The sequence below is a fragment of the Panthera onca genome, chromosome B3, assembly GCF_046562875.1.
Source record: "Panthera onca isolate mPanOnc1 chromosome B3, mPanOnc1 haplotype 2, whole genome shotgun sequence".
NCBI classification, from domain to species: Eukaryota; Metazoa; Chordata; class Mammalia; order Carnivora; family Felidae; genus Panthera; species Panthera onca.
In genome coordinates, this window is record NC_138344.1 from 118,518,949 (window position 1) to 118,537,852 (window position 18,904).

The window sequence follows — 18,904 nt, forward strand, 5'->3', positions numbered from 1 at the left end:
AAGGTAAAAATCGAAGCAGGGAGAACTGTTGAGAGGCTTCTGAATAGTCTGGGAGAGAAGTGATGGTTCCTTGGCTAGTTAATTTGGTTTCATGGTATATTTTGGAGAGGGAAACTACTGGACTTACTAATGGATTGTAATGGACGGATGAAGGAAAGGGAGGCATGAAGGATAGATGACATCTGGATTTTGGTTTGAGAACTGGGGTTCATGGTGGTTCTATTTCTTGAGGTGGAGATGATTTTGAATGTATTAGACTTACGGTTTTCACACATGTAAATAGAGACAGATGTCAGGAGTTATTAGAGCTCTGGCAGAGGAGTTTGTTAAGTAGCCTAGCTATTCCTCTGAAGTTCTGGGTAAGATTGGGACTGGAAATATGATTATGGAGTTATTGACATATAAATGATGGTAAAAACTGTGGGGCTAGATGAGATCTCCTTAGGAGACTTCAGGTAGAGAGTGAAGCCAGCCTAGGGTGGGACCTGTGTGGTGGAGAATGAGGAAGGAGTCAGTGAGGTAGGAGAAAAATCAGCATCATAGAGGTTTTATAGAAGCTGGAAGTGGAGTTTTTCAAGGAGAGTGGTCAGTGTGTAAGTGCTGCAGAGAGGTCACATGATAGACAACAGAGAAGTGACTGCTGGATTTAGCAACATAGGTAGTCATAGGTGACCTTGACCACAACACTTTCCATGTATGCAGGAGCAGAAGCCTGATTGTCATGGGTTAAGGAGAGAATGTGAGGTAAAGGAAGTGGAAATAGCAGGATAGACAACTCCAGAACTTTGGAAATGAAGGAGGAAAAAGGAGGTAATGGGGTCATAGAAGAATTTTTTTCAAAGAAGGAGAGATTCTAGAACAGGCTTGCTTGCTGTTGAGGATGAGCCAGTAGAAAACATAGAAATTAATTGTGTAAGAAAGATTATTCAAGATGATATCTTTGACAAAGCAAGAAAAAAAATGGCATGCAGAGCTCTGCAGAGGAGTTTGTCTTTCTTGGGAGCAGGGACACTTAATTGGGGGAAAGTCTAAGAGTATGAGTGAAGATATAGATGGGTTTGTTGTTACTTATTTTTCTTAACACCCCACTAAAATATTGCTCCCGGTTTATAGATCAGAAAAGTGAAGTTTGATGAAGGAGAATGATTTATTTTTATATAACATCATGGCCTGGTAGTGTCAGTAGTTCTAGAACTCGGATTTCTAGACTTCCAAGAGAGTGTCCCAGTTTGTTATGTTCTTTGAGTTTGAAGTGTTATAAAATGTGAATTAACATGTTTTGTGTCTTCTTGGCTCATGTGGGTGTTTTGTTCTAGGGGCAGATCTGGAAGCATCTCTGCTAAGTTTTGAAAAACTTGACCGTGCCTCACCAGACCTTTGGCCAGAACAATGTAAGTTTTTGGTTTCTTGATATCAGAAGTAATACAGGAGAATCAGTGCTACTTTGAGAGAGAGTTTTGAAGTTATCATTTAACTGTAATGGTTAAAAATTTGATTTTACTTCACAGGGAAGAGACTGAATTCTGTGGTCTGATGTTAAGAATAGCTTTTTGGTGGTTTAACTTTTTCAGGACACAGTGTGACTCAGGAAATGATAGACAGCCTTAAAAAAATTACATCTGAAATAAGTTCAGACAATTCAGGGATGCATAAAGTATTTCTTCACTTCCTTCACTCACTCTTGTAAAATCACTATTAATAGTTTGGTACAAATCCTCTTGGCTTTTATAATGATTATATAGATAAACAAATACATATTTTTAAAGTATACAGCAGGGTTTTTTGGGTTTTGGTTTTTGTTTTGTTGTTTTTGGTATAATGATGTGTCAGATGTACATGGTTGGGCTAATATAGCTTAACTTATCCCACCTACTAATTTATTAATGCATCTTTCCATGTTAGTAGGTCTAGATCTCCTTCATTCTCCTGAAGTATTTCATTATGTAGATATACTGTGGCTTATATATTCCTACCCTATTTGGAAACTTTAGTCCACTGTTTGATATTACAAACAACTTAACATGTACCTCTAACATGTACCTTTGTACACAATGTAGAGGATGGCCGTGTGTGAGTGCCCATTTACCCAGATACTAGCCATTATTGGACGTTACTGATATTTCTTGTCTTTAGTTCATGTTTCTTTATTAGTGAGGTTGAACAGTTATTTTATTTTATTTTACTTTGTTTTATTTTGTTTACTGTTTATTTTTGAGAGAGAGAGAGAGAGACAGAGTGCGAGTGGGGAAGGGGCAGAGAGAGAGAGAGAAACACAGAATCTGAAGCAGGCTCCAGGCTCTGAACTGTCAGCACAGAGCTCGATGCAGAGCTCGAACCCACGAGACGTGAGATCATGACCTGAGCCAAAGTCGGATGCTTAACTGATTGAGCCACCCAGGCACCCCAACAGTATTTTATTTTTAAATATCTGTTTTTATCATTTTGTTTTCTAATGTAATTCTTCTTGTGAGGCATTTAAGTAACAACTGGATTGATAGAACAGCATACCTAAAAAAGTAAATTTAAATTTTTTGGTAAGACATATTGTATCTCCCTGTCCTTCCAGCTAACTCCTGATCCTTCCAAGTTCAGTTGAGGCATTATTTTCTTTGAGAAGCTTTTCTTCCCTCCCCTCAGTCAGATACAGATTTCTTGTTTTTCTTTTTTTTTCCTTTTCTTTTTTTTCCTCTCTCTCTCCCCCCCCCCCCCCTTTTTTTTTTGTCTTCCCATAGCACCTGGTATGTTTCTTGGAGCACTTAAAAAATAATTACCGAGTTTCTCTCCTTTTCCAGACTGTAAGCTCCTTGAAGACAAGGCTGTTTTCTTCTTCTTATTTGGCTCCTCTATGTCTGGGACACTAAAATGTTTATTGAATAAATAATATGTTTTTTCTTTTCAGTACCAGGTGTTGCTGAATTCGCAGCTTCCTTTAAAAGTGTAAGTAATATTTTATTTACCTAATGAAGTTTATACAGTGTTTTACTCCTTAGTAAAACCTTAAATATCTCCTGTTTCTTTATTTTCAAGAAAAATGTAATAGGCTTAAAATCAGTTTGTAACTACAGCCCTGGAAATCTGTTTATATTATCATCATGTTGATAATAATGTCTTCCTCTGTCCAAATGCTCTATTTTGGCATTTTGACCTATGTCTATTAGCCACTTTTCTCAGCGTGAAAGCTTTTAAGGCAAGGCAGTTGAAATATTTAATGTAACACTAATATTCTTTTTGACCAAACCATGATTTTGAAACTTTTCTCTTTTGTTTATGAGATGCATTATGATCTTAGCTTATACTTCCTTACAGGAATTTGAAATTTCTCAGTGGCTCATTAGAAGGCAAAGTAAAGCATTCAATAGAGCTACAACTTTCCTACTTTCAAGGCAGCAGGCCCTAAAACGTTCTGTTACCCTTTTTTGTATGTGTAGGGTACTGAAATGTTTTTGAAGTTAAATAAACGGTACATTAGAATCTACCCCAAAAACCAAGAGCACACTTTACACACTATGTTAGCCAATTTGACAATAAACTGTGTTAAAAAGTAAATAAATAAAATGTATCCAGAGTTGAAAAAAAAAAACAACAACAAAAATACATTGTAATGTCGGTTGCTCTGTTCTCTTCACTGGACCCTTTCCCCACCTCTGATACTCTACATCAGTGCATCTGGAGTGTGTCCACATCATCTGTATTTTTTTGTTACATAGATGATTCTCATGTGCAACTAGGCTTGAAAACTGTTGCCAAAAGTTATTCCAAGAATGGGCTCTCTTTCATATTTTGCAAGTTTACTTTTCATAGTATACGCGAAGCAAGCATGTAAGTTTGCTTTTCATAAATGAGAAGATAAAAGTTCTAAAGTTTTCTAAAATGTTATAGTAAAATGAAATTTAAAGTGATGATCATGATAGTCTTCTCACAAATTGAGGACTACTTTAAAAAAATTAAAAAAAAATTTTTTTAGTCTTTATTTTTGTGAGAGAGAGAGAGAAGAGCATGAGCAGAGGAGGGGCAGGGAGAGAAGGAGACACAGAATCTGAAGCAGGCTCTGAGCTTTCAGCACAGAGCCCGACGCGGGGCTCAAACTCAGGAACCACGAGTTCATGACCTGAGCCGAAGTCAGACGCTTAACCGACTGAGCTACCCAGGCACCCCTCTTTAAAAAATTTTTACTTCAATTATAGTTGACATATAATATATTGGTTTCAGGAGTATAGCATAGTGAATCAACAATTATATATATTACATTATCATTGACTATATTCCTCATGCTGTACTTTTTGTTTCTGTGACTTATTTATAACTGAAAGTTTGTATCCCTTAATCCCCTTCACCTATTTTGCCCACTCTTCTCCCAACACAACCACCAGTTTGTTCTCTGTATTCATGAGTCTGTTTCTGTTTTTTGCTTATTCATTTATTTATTTTTAAGTTTTATTTATTTTGTGAGAGAGAGAGAGAGAGCATGTGAGCACGAGTGGAGGAGGGGCAGAGGGAGAGAGAATTCCAAATAGGCTCAGTGCACTATCAGTGTAGAGCTGAACATGGGGCTCGATCTCATGACTGTGAGATCATGACCTGAGCCAAAATCAAGAGTTAGACGCTTAACCAACTGAGCTGCCCAAGCTCCCCTCATTTTTTTTTTTTTTTTTTTTTTTTTTTAGATCCCACATATAAGTGAAATCATGTGGTATTTGTCTTTCTCTGACTTATTTCACATAGCATAATACCCTCTAGGTCCATTCGTGTTGTTACGAATGGCAAGATTTCATTGCTTTATGGCCGAGTAATATTCCTGTGTGTCTCTGTGTGTGTGTGTGTATGTGTGTGTGTGTGTGAGAGAGAGACAGAGACATCTTCTTTCTTTGAATCTTCTCCTGTGCCAGAGAATGTTACTTGCTGATTGTCTCGAGCAGTTCAGTTGGAGTCTTTTACCAGAACTGGATTTCAAGTAATTTCTTTCATTGCTTTACTAATCTCTTACGCATGAAACAGTAACAGTGGTCAGACCTTTCTTCTTCTTCTTCTTCTTCTTCTTCTTTTTCTTTTAATGTTTATTTATTTTGACAAAGAGATCGAGGTGGGGGGAGGTGCAGAGGGAGAGGGAGAGAGAATTCCAAGTAGTATCCACACTGTCAGCGCAGAGCATGACATGGGGCTTTTGGCTTAATCTCATGGACCATGACATCATGACCTGAACCCAAATCAAGAATCAGAGGCTTAACTGATGGAGCCACCCAGGTGTCCCCAGACCTTTCTTCTAAGATAATTTCTCTGAGACCAACTATAAAGATGAGCAGTATTATTTTGTAAAGTGACTCTTTGCAGGCCATATCTGAACCTAGAGAAATCTGAGCTTTTGAAATTATAATTTGTCAGTATTTCTGAACAAAAGCCTGAAGGCTGAAGACTGTATGACAATCTACTTTTCTTATAAGAAGGAAGATTACGATCTCTTTACATTTTGTATGCATCTGAGTGGATGTATTCTTACATTTTGACAGCCTATTACTAGTTCTCCACCCAAATGGATGGCTGAAATAGAACGTGATGACATTGACATGTTGAAAGGTAAGCAATGCTGGTGACTTCTAACTTTTAACCTGACATTTATGCTCTTCCACAAACCACCTTTCCAATTTTTCTCTCACTATTCCCTTATGGGTATTCTCTGCTGCAGTCAGACCGCCTGCTTAACTGAGCTGATTCATGATTCTTCGTGTCTGATGCTTGTCCCTATTTTTTCATGTGTATAAATCCCTTCAACTCAGGACCAGTCATGATGATTTCTGCTGCTGCTAAATTCCTTTAATATTAACTTTATTTTGTATAATGCTACAGTCAACAAAAGCTCTCACATAAAAATTTCCCATTTAATTCTCATAAAGGTCCTGTGAGTTAGGTATGATGGTGTCTAAGGTTCAGAGGTTAACTTAACCAAGATTTATTAGAATTAAAATTTAAACTGATCTTTTAAGTCTAGTCCTTTACCACTCTAACACAAGTGCCTTATTTAGGATTTACTGCCATATATTGTTGTCAGTACTATTAATTGATAACCTCTTAGTGGGTTAAGACCTGTCTTTTAGTTCTTTCTATGCCATCAATTTCTTCCATAAAGAATACTAGAAGTAGTGAATATTGTTGTTTGATAAATGACTTGGAACTCAACCACAAAGTGGAAATTTAAATTAAAAAACATTAATTTTCCTTGATTTTGCTCTACTTTATTTAATTTTTATCATCCTTCTGGTGATAAGATTCATGATGGTTGTGAAGTAATAGACTGAAATTAAGGTAAAAGTCTGGCTTTCTTGAGCTATTCAAGAGCTGAACAGATCACAAAAGTCTACTTATGCCAGATATGGATAATGAGTGTGGCATGATAAGTGGGAGAAAATAACACCTTTATTTGATTTCAGAAGTAATTCATTGTTCTGCATGAAATGCTTAAATGCAGATCCCCTCCTCCAACCATGGAAAAATTAAGTCTCAAGGGCATCTCGGGTTCATTGTTGTAATGTTCCAAACAGACATTTATATAATGTCCCATCAGTATGAATTTCCTAAGGAAACTTTACATTTTTAGTAAGGGATTATAGCATCATGTTCCATTCCAATTGATCTGTATCTAAACATAAAAGGAATTGTGTGCTATTTAAATGAAAATCTGGTAAAGTAAGTTTTTATTTTAAGTATACTGTCTTTTTATCTAGTATACTTAAAAAAATTTATAGGATTTTGGTTTGAAGGTAGTTTGGATTGATGTTTAGTCTCTGTTTACTAACCTAGGGAAATGGGGAACAGTAACTGTTTTGTTGCTATTTTATTATTATTTGGAATAATGGGGACTTATAAATGATAGTGAAGACAGTGCCATTTTGTAAGACAAAGATCTGAGACTTTCTCAGTGTTGTGTCAGATCACAAGGTTTCATGTTTTAATGGTGTGTTTACTTTGTGTGATGGGTAAAATGAAAGTTATAAAAGGATCTTTAGAATAAAACATAATTTGCTATGTTTTTATGCTATTTTCTCATTAAATGGGTAAGTTCATCTGAAGCATTTTGCAACAGTAGGAAAAATTCACTGATTTCTGTGTGTGTATGTGTGTGTGTGTATAGAGAGAATGATTGGATGAGAAGAGATCCGTTTTCTATTTATTAGATAAGAATTAAGCTTGAAAAGTTTTATAAGAAAGATTTCTAATCTGAATGGATTGTCACTAGAGAATAGTAGAAAGAAATGGTATTGAAATAAATTACTCTGTTTCAGAACTGGGGAGCCTCACCACAGCTAATTTGATGGAGAAGGTACGGGGCCTGCAGAACTTGGCCTATCAGCTGGGGCTAGATGAGTGTGAGTACCCATACGATCACATTTATTCAGGGTTGCAGGTTGTACATTTCATGATGAGTTCTAGATGTAACTCAAAGTATCTTTATTAGGCATTCTGGAGGTAAGGAGTCACTATAATCTAGTGTGCCTTTTATGGTATAATACACTGGAACAATTATGGCGTTTACTCAATAACAAGTTATTTTTCTCTATACAATAAAAGTATATTGGAAACCCTTTGAGTTTGAAGCGATAGAATGTCAAATCAAACTAGCTTAAGCAAAAGAGGGACTTTATTCGTGCAAATCAAAATTTCAGGAGTAGAAATAGCTTTGAGGGTATCTAGATCTTTGACTTTTAATGATGTCATTGGGATGTATTCTTGTTTTTGGCTTTTGTTTTGCAGCTCAAGGCTCTTGCATTAGCCTTATTCTTTGAACTAGCAGTGGGGAAGGTGGCCAAAAGGAGCTCCAGTTTATATGTCTTTAAATCTTGTAATCCCAAAATGAAGAATATCTTTTATGAACATTCCAAAAGAAAGATCCTGGGGAGGACTCAGACTATACCATCTTGACTTAGACCTATTTTAGAACCACTCCTTTGGCCAGTTAGCATGGAACATTCTGATGGGCCAGGCTTGAGTCCTGGATACAGACACAGTTTAGAGGGATTAGTCTGACTCAGATCACATGGAATTGGAGGAAAGATTGGTTCCCCAAAGGAAAGCCCATATAGATTATATCTCTTTCCATACTGTATTCATTATAAAACTGGGAAAGAATTGTAGAATTTCTCACTTTTTAAGTGAAAGAGAAACTCAACATAATACTGTGGTTAGAATTTCCTGAGACCTTCCTGAATCCACAGTTGTAAGAGGCCACAGTAGCTTATAATTTTCTTCAAACATGCAAGTTTGGCACTGATTGGAACAATCCCAAAAACAGTTTCATAAATTATTTTTCTTATTTATAGAGCATATAGAGGATTCGTTCCCATTGTTGTTTTAAATTAGTGCCAAATTCAATATGTCACTTTAAAATTTAATTTAAAACTTCTGATTGATTGATTGGTTGATCAATTGATTTACAGCGAGTGGGGGGAGGTGTAGAGAGAGAGGAGAGAGAGAATCCCAAGCAGGCTCCATGTGGTCAGCACAAAGCCCAACACAGGGCTCTAGCTCATGAACTGTGAGATCATGAGCCAAAATCAAGAGTTGTTCAACCAACTGAGCCACCCAGGCACCTATAAAACTTTTAATTTTTGACTAATAGTCATCACTTCCTTAGGTCTCTTTATCTTTTCAATATTTCCATCACTGTCATTAGCAGTTGCTTTCTTTTCCCAAGAAAACATTTTAACCACTTCATGAATCAAGGAGCAGGAAACAACAAACTGCTTTGAACTATGGTTGCTAGTTGGTCTACTAGGTTTACTCATTTTTATCTAACTTTCCTCTGTGTTACTGGTCATTTATGTCTCATGATTAAAATTTACGTCTTGGCAAAATTACTACTTAGCACGTATATCATGGACTTCCAGGGTTTATAATGAAAAGGCAAATGTGTGATTATTAAATTCATGAATGCAAGGTTGGTATCATATATAAGTTGATTCTTTTACTAGCTCTGGATAGTAAATGCTATAATAATCATAATAAGCCTTTACCTCGGGGCGCTGGGTGGGTCAGTCGGTTAAGCATCCAACTCTTGGTTTTGGCTCAGATCCTGATCTTGCGATTTCATGAGTTTGAACCCCACATCGGGCTCTGTGCTGACTGTGCAGAGCCTGCTTGGGATTCTCTCTCTCCTTTTTTCTCTGCCCTTCCTCCACTCAACACTGTCTCTTTCTCTCGCTCGCTTGCTCTCTCTCTCTCAAAAATAAATAAACTTAAAAAAAAAAAAGATTCTGTCTCCCTCTTCCCTTCTCCCTAGCTCATGTTCTGTCTCTTAAAAAAAAAAAAAAAAAAAAAGATAATCCTTTATCTCTGTCAGTTTTTTAAATGAAGTTTTATGCTTATTATATTAAGAAGACACTATATTGCCAAATGTATTTATCAACATTACTATCTCTAGTTAGTTGTAGTTGAAGTTGCTTTATTTCTTCTAATTAGTTTTTCTGCTTTCCTACTGAGAAAGATAATAAAGTATTTTTCCCCATTTTTAAAAAATGTTTTTTATTTATTTTGAGAGAGAGAGATTACACGTACATGAGCAACAGAGGTGGGGCAGAGAGAGGGAGAGAGAATCCCAAGCAGGCTCTGCACCTTTAGTGCAGAGCCTGATGTGGGGCTCCATCCCATGAACCCCAAGATCATGACCTGAGCCGAAATCAAAAGTAGTTGGATGCTTAACTGACTGAGCCACAAAGTAGAAAAAATAGAATAATGGTCTCATGTTCCCAAGACCCAATTTCAATAGTCCATACAGAGCCAATCTGTTTCACCTATATAATTTCCCATAATTATTTTAAAGCAAATCTTAAGCATCCTATTACCTCATCACCCAATAGCTTCATATATAATTCCAAAAAACAAGGTCTGTCTCCCTCTTCCCTAACCTTTTAAAATATAACCACCATTCCATTACTGTGCCTAAAAATTTTTAACAAACTGTTGTCAAATAGCTAATTGGGTTTCGGATTTCCCTTGTTGACTTATAATTGTCTTTATCAATTGGTGGTTTACTTGAATCAGGCCCTGAATAAGGTTCATGCACTGTATTTAATTGATATGTTCCTTAAGTCTCTCTTAATCTGTCATAGTTCCACTTCCCTTTTATTTTCCCTTACCATTTATTAAAACTAGTTATTTGTTCTGTAGAATTTTCTACATTCTGGATTTTGTTGTTTACATTCCTATGGTAGTGTTTAATATGTTCACTTATCCCTTTTTTATTCTCTGGTAGTTAGATATAGAAGCCTGCACAGATACAGCTTGAACTTTTAATTGTTATTTTGGCAAGAGTATTTCATAAATGGTATTGTATACATCCATCAGAAGGTACATCATGTCTGCCTATCTCTCTTTGTGATATTAAAATTAATTAGTTGATAAAGGCATTATTAGCCTGATCTATTATTCATTGTAAAATTCTTTGTCAGCCTTACAGCAGAGTTTCAGTAGCCTTTGGTAACTGCCTCGTTACCCTGTTTTATTATAGGTTGCCAAATGGTGGTTGTCTAATTCTGTCATTTTTTTGTTACTAGCTGGATATCTTCTATAAAGGACTTTATCAACTGATTACTATTACCTTGAAAGCTGTTTATACAGAATAAATTATTCTTTCGCTATTTCCGTTTTTGGAACAGAGTTCCCTAAATATCAGTAAGGATTATTTTAATGGCTTTCCACAGAATGAGAAATTTGGTGTGGTTGGTTTTAGTTTTTTATCCACATAGTTAAAAACATTATTACTATTAAGTGTTTGTATTTCTCAAACTTAAGACTCTGCAGGTAGAGATTTGCAGTCACCTAACATAGCCACCTTAAGCACTAAACCAAAATTCTGAAACAGAAATGCTCATTTCTGCTATATGAGTCCCATGAGCACAGCTGAAATTTTTCAGAATTTTTTTCTGGTTCAAAATTCAGCCTTATTTCAGTTTCTGTATCAGTGCTTTGCAACTTATTGTCATTTTCCCTGATCACAACAAATTAACTGACATACAGAAAATAGTTTTAAAATTTAGAATTGGAAAGATTTATATTGGTATGTATTGGACTTCTTGGGTATAGTCAATCTTTGTTTTATCATATATGGTGTATTTGCATAAAAACAAGATCTTTTTTTTGTCCTTACAGATTATTCATCTACTCTAAGGGTTGACATTTACTTGACACCCTAATCTGGTGTTTCGATGTCTCAATCCTCTTTCCTGCATTAATTGAGAGGATGACATGGATGAAAAATAAGCAGTAGGAACTGATGAATCCCCAAGGACCAGTGATCCTGTTTTCATGCAAATATCTGCACTGATAAAGATGATGGAAAGAAAAAAAATGCAAAAAATATTTGTCCTCAAAACATGATTGTTTGTCACTTCCCTAGGGCATTGTTAAATGTTAGTATAGAAATAATGTGTACCTTCTAGGGTTGATAGTAACTAGATTGTGTCTTTTGGAAGATGAACCATGCCCTTTGATTCGTTATGTGATTATGTCTCAGATAACCCTTTTGGTATGGAGATTTGGGAGTGTAGTAATTTTTTGTGTAGGCATTTATAGCTTGTCATGATAGAAGTCCCTTGGCTTCATTTGAGCAGTTAATTTATATGAAATTCTCATGGAATATATAGAAATATGAAAAATTGTAAACTACCTTGCCATATAAAGAATTTATTTCTCTTCTTTCTGAGTTCAGTATCCCTCTTATTTTGCTGGTACTATTGCAGTCACCTAACCAGTCTCCCTACCTCTTAACCACTGCATTCCAGGCCATCTTGTTTACTCTTAATCAGATTAATTTTTCTAACGTATCACTTGTTTCTTTTGACTTTTGCTATTAGTCATTAGTAGTCCTTTACTGACCATGTGGTCAAATTCATACTCTAGAACGGCATTCAAAATCCTTTTCACTCTGGTCCTAGCTTAATGTCTAGTTTGCTTACTTACTTTTTCTCTACCAAAACACCATACACTGTTCCTGTTTGAAATAGTCACTCTTCCTGAAACACTTGCCCTTCTTAATTTTATCCATGCTATTCCTTTTTCTCAGAAAACTCCCCCTGACCTATTTCTAATGTTAGAACTTTTATTCGTCCTTCACTATTTAGACCCAAATTTACCCCTTTCATTAGTCTTTCATTCTCATTCCTGATCTGAAAAGTGAGCTCTCTTTCCTGGCCTCCTAAATTGCTCTTAAAACAGTTCATTTGTTTCGTTCGTATAGTACTTCTACCACTTTGGGAGATTTTTTGTACATGTTTAATCCCTTAGATTGATTATAATTATTTTAGGTAAGAGTCATAATTTGAGCTGTCTTTCTAGAGTACCTGGCATATAGTAAACGTGCATGTATTTGCACAGTAAAGAATTTGCATAGTAAGTATGCAAATAAATATGATTGAGTGAATGATAACTGCTGATGACTTCAAGTGAAAAGATGGAATTTCTCTAATGAAATCCATTGACTTAAAAGTGAAAAGGTGGAAGTCTCTGGAAATTGTTTTTTCTGGATAGTTGGAATTTTAGTGATAAGAAGTATTGTTTAAAGGTCTTGTAATGTCTGGAATTTTTCCTCTAATGGCTGGATGATCAACCACATGTAGTAAAAAAATAAGATGAAGCTTATTGGTGATGATTTGGTTTTATCTTCTACTTGGACTTTACTCCATCACTATTATTATCTGGACATGATCCTGATTTAGTCTTTTCAACAGTCCTTTGCTTGGACTGTTGGAACTAAGACCAGTGGAACTAGGGGCGCCTGGCCGGTTCGGTAGAGCATGCAACTCTTGATCTTGGGGTTGTAAATTTGAGCCCCATATTGGGTATAGAGATTACTTAAAAATAAGATCTTAAAAAACAACAACAACAACAACAACAACAAACCAGTGGAACTATTGTGAATCCTATTGAACACTGATTCTCAACACATGTTACCTTTTAAAAAATTTTTGTCTCTTGTCTCTGAAGGCTAGAATCCTTTTAGTAGTCCATGCAGATGAGCTAATTAATGGCTATATTCAAAATATTTTTAAATAGAATGTGAAAGTGGGAAAGCAAAGGATCATGCCATTTAAAACAATGCTAAAGCTTGGGACTCTGATGCGTTTGTTCTTTTTTTTCTTTTTTACATAACAGCTTTGTTGAGATGTAATTCACATTATACAATTCACTTATTTGTATTGTACAGTTCAGTGGTTTTTAATATATTTAGAGTTGTGCAACTATCACCACATTTTATCTCCAGAATGAAACCCTGTACCCATTAGCAGTCATTCCTTATTTACCCCCTAGGCCCACAGGTCTAGGCCACCACTAATCTACTTTCTGTCTATGAATTTACCTATTTTGGATATTTCATATAAATGGAATCATACAATATGTGGTCTTTGTGACAGATTTTCAGTGTTTATGTTATAGCATGGATCAGTACTTAATTTCTTTTCATGGTCAAATAATATTCCATTCATAGATATATTTATCCACCGGTTATCCACATTATACTTATCCCCTACTTGATGGACATTGGATTTCTTCCATTTGACTAGTATGAATAATGCTGCTATAAACATTTACTTACAAGTTTTTGTGTGGATTTGCCTTTTTGTTCTCTTGGGCTTATAACTTGAAGTAGAATTTGAGTCATATGATAACTCTACATCTGACGTTTTGAGGAATTGTCAGACTGTTTTCCATACTGGCTGCACCATTTTACATTTCTACCAGCAGTGTATGAGGGTTCCAATTTCTCTATATGCTTTCCAGTACTTGTTTTTGTCTTCAAAAAATTATTATCCATCCTAATGAATGTGAAAGTAGTATCTTATTGTTTAGACTCATTGTTATTACATTTGACTAATAACTACTGATATTGAGCATGTTTTCATGTACTTATTGACCAGCTGTATATCTTTTTTTGGAGAACTGTTTATTTAAAACCTTTACCTATTTTTATTTGTTTTTATTTAAGTTTATTTATTTATTTTGAGAGAGACAGACAGCGTGAGATGAACTGTGAGATCATGGTCAGAGCTGAAACCAAGAGTCGGACGCTTAACTGACTGAACCATCCAGGCGCCCCTAGATCCTTTACCCATTTTTAAATTGGATATATTTATTATTGAGTTGTGAGAGGGTTTTTTTTTTTTTTTTAATGTTTATTTATCTTGAGAGAGAGAGAGAGAATAGACAGTGAGCAGAGGAGGAAGGGCAGAGAAAGAGGGAGACAGAATTCCACACTGTCAGCACAGAGCCTGATGCAGGGCTCAAACTCACAAACTGTGGGATCATGACTTGAGCCGATATCAGGAGTTGGATGCTTAGCCAACTGAGATACCCAGGCACCCCGATATTCTTTGTATAGTCTGAAAACAGGTCACTTATCATATATATGATTTGCAGAAGTTCTGTCTCATTTTGTGTGTTGTCTTTTTACTTTCTTGATGATGTCCTTTGAAGCACAAAATTTTCAAATTTTGTTTAAGTCTGGTTTATCTATTTTTGTTGTTGTCGCTTGTATTTTGGTTTCATACCTAAGAAACCATTGCCTAATCCAGTGTTGTGAAGATTTATGCCTGTGTTTTCTTCTAAGAGTTTTATAGTTTTAACTCTTACATTTAGGTCTTTGATCCATTTTAGGTTAATTTTTTAGTATATGGTGTGAGGTAGGGATCCAAATTCATTGTTTTGCATGTGGATATATCCAGTTGTTTCAAACACCATTTGTTGAAAAGACTTTTCTTTTCCTATTGATTGTCTTGGCATTTTTGTCAAAAATCAGTTGGCCATAAATGTGAGGGTTTATTTCTAGACTCTTTGTTCTGCTTCCTTGATCTTATGTCTGTCCTTATGCCACTACCCCATTGATTTGATTACTGTAGTTTTGTAGTAAGTTTTGAAATTGGGATGTGTGAGTTTTCCAACTTTGTTCTTTTTCAAGATTGTTTTGGATACTCTGGGTCTCTTGAATTTCTATAGGAATTTTAACTTGTTGCAAAGAAGTCAGCTGGGATTTTGAGAGAGTGCATTGAATCTGTAGATTAGTTTGGGGAGTATTCCCATCTTAATAATATTAAGATGATAACTGAATGTACTATGTCTTTCTATTTACTTAGGTCTTTAATTTCTTTCAATAATATTTTGTAGTTTTTGAAATATAAGTTTTACATTTTATTTGTTAATTCTTAAATATTTTATTTTTTGATGTTACAAATGTTATTGTTTTCCCTTTTTTTTTAAGTTTATTTATTTAGTAATTTCTATACCCCAATGTCGGGCTTGAACTCATGACCCCAAGGTTAAGAGTTGTGTGCTCCTCCGACTGAGCCAGCCAGGCGCCCCAGTGTTATTGTCTTCTTAATTTCATTTTAATTTTCATTTGCTCATTAGTGCTTTATTTTTTTTTCCAAGTTTTCATTTAAATTCCAATAAACATACAGTGTAATATTAGTTTCAGGTGTAGAATTTAGTAATTCATTACATAAATACAACACCTGGTGCTTATCACAAGTGCCCTTCTTAATACCCATCACCTGTGTAACCCATTCCCGCCCCGCCCCCTCCCCTCCAGCAACCCTCAGTTTGTTCTCTATAGTTAAGAGTGTTTCTTGGCTTGCCCCTCTCTTTTTTAACCCATGTTAATTTGTTTTGTTTCTAAAGCTCATTTGGTACTTTTAGAGAAATACAGTTGACCTTTGAATAATGGGGCTTGGGTGTCAAACCTCTGTGCATTTGAAAATCTCTATATAACTTTGACTTCCCCAAAACTTAACTACTATTAGCCTACTGTTGACCAGAACCCTTACTGATGAGATAAAATCAATTAACTCATATTTTTATGCTATATGTGTTATATACTGTATTCTACAATAAGGTAAGCTAGAGAAAAGAAAATATTAAGAAAATCATAAGGAGGAGAACAAAGGTAGTACCAAAGAAAAACTTCTGCCTCCAAGCTATCCTGTGGTATAGTAGACTTCTCTATCCTCGAGGCATATTATTTTTGAAAAAATGGCCATTTATATCTAGAAACTGTTTCCCATCTAGATAAAATTCTAAAGCACAGTTAGCTCTGTTCTTTACATTTTTTATTTTAATCTGAAGGAAAAGAAGGAGAACAAAACTGACTCTTACAGTCTGGATATTCTTCTTTGTGGCCTGACAGAGATATTTGTCTGGCTTACTTTGTAAGGCCTGTTCAGTCTCCCTCTATAATAGAAGTTAAATTAACTGCAGTTGATTGATTGAGGAGGAAAATTGCCTCGCCTTTAACCTCTAGATGGCAGCATGAGTCTTACTGTACTACCAGCTTTAACTCTGCTCCCATTTCTTGAGCTGGGTTTCTGATTTAGGTAAAAAATTCTTGTGACTTTACCAGACTATTTGCGTAACTTTTGTTGATGCCTTGCTTGATTTTTTTAGCTTTTTGTTTTTCCTTTTCATCTCCCTATTTTTTGAATCCCTTTTTATTTATTTATTTTTTTTTCAACGTTTTTTTTTTTTTTTTTTTTTTTTTTATTTTTGGGACAGAGAGAGACAGAGCATGAACGGGGGAGGGGCAGAGAGAGAGGGAGACACAGAATCGGAAACAGGCTCCAGGCTCCGAGCCATCAGCCCAGAGCCTGACGCGGGGCTCGAACTCACGGACGGCGAGATCGTGACCTGGCTGAAGTCGGACGCTTAACCGACTGCGCCACCCAGGCGCCCCTGAATCCCTTTTTAAAGCAACATATTTCTGATGCTCAGAGTCCTTTAGATTCTCTATCGTCAGAAAGAATATTTTGTTTTTGATTAAGGAGATTGGTAGAAAAAAAATTCTAAAAATGTGGTAGTTTAATTCAGTAGCTTTTGTATCTGGACATAATTCCCTCAGAATAGGCTCAGTTGTCTCATCTCAGCTTCTCTTGTTCTATCCTTTGAACTTGCAGGTTGCTGTGTGATATTAGACAATGTCTTATTAAGTTAAGGTGGGAATATTGGCTAAAATTGAGGAAATGAACTTGGACTCTTTAGTTGTTTTTCAAGAAGAATTTAATTGTTTTAAGAAAACTTTCAAATATTTAGCCATTTTGAGTGATAAGATAATCTCAAAAGAATGGAGTATTCAGTGACTCTTTGAGTGCCAACTTCGTGCAAGGCTCTGTAGGGGATGTGAAGTTAAATAAGACATAATTACTGCCCTTGTACAGATTAAAATCTAGTAGGAAAAGGAGATAAGACAATTAAGTAAATGATTGTTAATAGAAGGTAGAGGAGATAAGCTCCGTTAAGAGTACAAAGACCTATGGGGTAGGGGAGAAGAGGGCAATTATATTAGATTGTTACAGGAATGACAGATATATTTCATTTTGTATGTTAACATGGATTGGTTAGTAAGGATTGTCTAGGGCCATAGAATTGAGGATTTTGAGAAGGAGCCTGGAGTCAGAGAGACAACTTAGTGTTGTCTGCTGTGGACAAGGGGAAGGGGTGTAGTAGTATTTGCTGTTTCTGGAGCATTGAAAATAGACCTTAAAGAACACATAGGAGCTTGTTAGGTGGGAGTGAGAAGGGGCCATATTCCAGGTGGAGTGAATATTCAGAGCGAAACAGTTTGAGAAGCAGCTGTGCTCAGGGGATGGTGGGAGTGATCTAATCTGGTTTTTAAGAAGCCCAGGTTACATCAAGGTCCATAAGAACTAAAACAAGGAGGGAGATAGGGGCTGGATTGAGGCGGACCTTGAATTCTAGGGGATGAGGAGTTAGGCTTATAGGTAATGGGAACATGTGAAAAGTACTTTAAAAGGTATTTTAATGGCTATAACATTAACTGTGTGTTCATTATAGATGGTTTATAGAGACACTTAGCTAAAAGAGACTTTACCATAAATCTGTTACTGTAAAGATAAAAAAGAAAGTAAGAATTATAGCCTCACCACAATGCAGTAACCACTTTTCACATTTTGATATGTTTTTTTGCCCCACTCTTTTCTCTTTGTGTGTGGATGTCGTGTATATGTTTCTGCTTGTGCCCATACATATACACAGACTTGCTTTTTAACATAACTGAGACTATAGTATATGTATATAATTTTAGCCTGTGCACTTTAAAAAATTTATTCTATCTTAAGCATTTTTCTGGGTCATTAAAAATTCTTCACTGAAGATCTCTGAGTAGGGAGTTCACTTGGTTAGGAGGCATTGGTGCACAGGATGGAATGGAATGGAATGGTAGAGACAGGAGGCTGGAAACTACTGTGGGAGTTCTGCAAGAAGACTTGAGGGCTTGAATGAATGGTGGCAGTGAGAATGGTGAGAATGCAGAGAAGTACACTGGCAGGAGATGTTTCAGCTGTATCATTTCCAGCACTAGGTAACTGGATGGATGGACCTGAGGGGGTAAGCTGAAGTTAGAGCCTACTGTGATGCTTTGAGCCTGACTAATTACAGGGACTTCAGAAGAAGGAGAGAGATCCAGCTAAAGAAAAACATCACCTAACTCTTCTACAGGTCCCTTAGGAAGCAGGCACCTTAATCTTTTTTTAGATATAAGTAACATCCATTTGTATAGGTGGCTGTTTTTAGTAGAGTGACAGCAGTGCTCTTATCTAATGTTTGGGCAACAAGTACTGTTTTGAATAGATATTTTTATCTCAGGGAAATCAACACGTGAAACAGGGTTCTGAATCCGTAACTTCAGAAATGGATTTGTGGATTTCCTCTACAGTACTCATTGGCAGGTGATCGGCCTCTGTGTTGAATAAATTACTTGTGTATACTTTTCTTCCACAGTAGTGCTGTTTTACTCACTTAGCTTGCCTGTAGTTATTCAGGAAATTGGTATGGCTTTATATATAGTTGAGGTCCAAATCTTTGGATTCTGGAAGTAAATTTCAGAAGTTTAAATTTGAAATAACATGGTGACTGC

General features: G+C 35.9%; 1 protein-coding gene across 4 annotated transcripts in view; it reads left to right on the forward strand.

The window, feature by feature from the left end:
- Positions 1 to 18,904, forward strand: part of LIN52 (lin-52 DREAM MuvB core complex component) — a 110,013-nt gene that overhangs the window by 3,828 nt on the left and 87,281 nt on the right. For 3 of the 4 annotated variants that reach the window (XR_014137835.1, XM_060620254.3, XM_078448037.2), the window contains exons 2-5: positions 1,317 to 1,391; positions 2,900 to 2,937; positions 5,505 to 5,571; positions 7,275 to 7,358. Coding sequence is in view for 3 of the 4 variants with exons in the window: in XM_060620254.3 (XP_060476237.1) it covers positions 1,317 to 1,391; positions 2,900 to 2,937; positions 5,505 to 5,571; positions 7,275 to 7,358 (264 nt within the window). In the remaining variant the exon portion in view is untranslated. Of the gene's footprint in view, positions 1 to 1,316; positions 1,392 to 2,899; positions 2,938 to 5,504; positions 5,572 to 7,274; positions 7,359 to 11,136; positions 12,878 to 18,904 lie in introns of those variants that run through there. The other variant, XM_060620255.3, reaches the window with a different exon arrangement.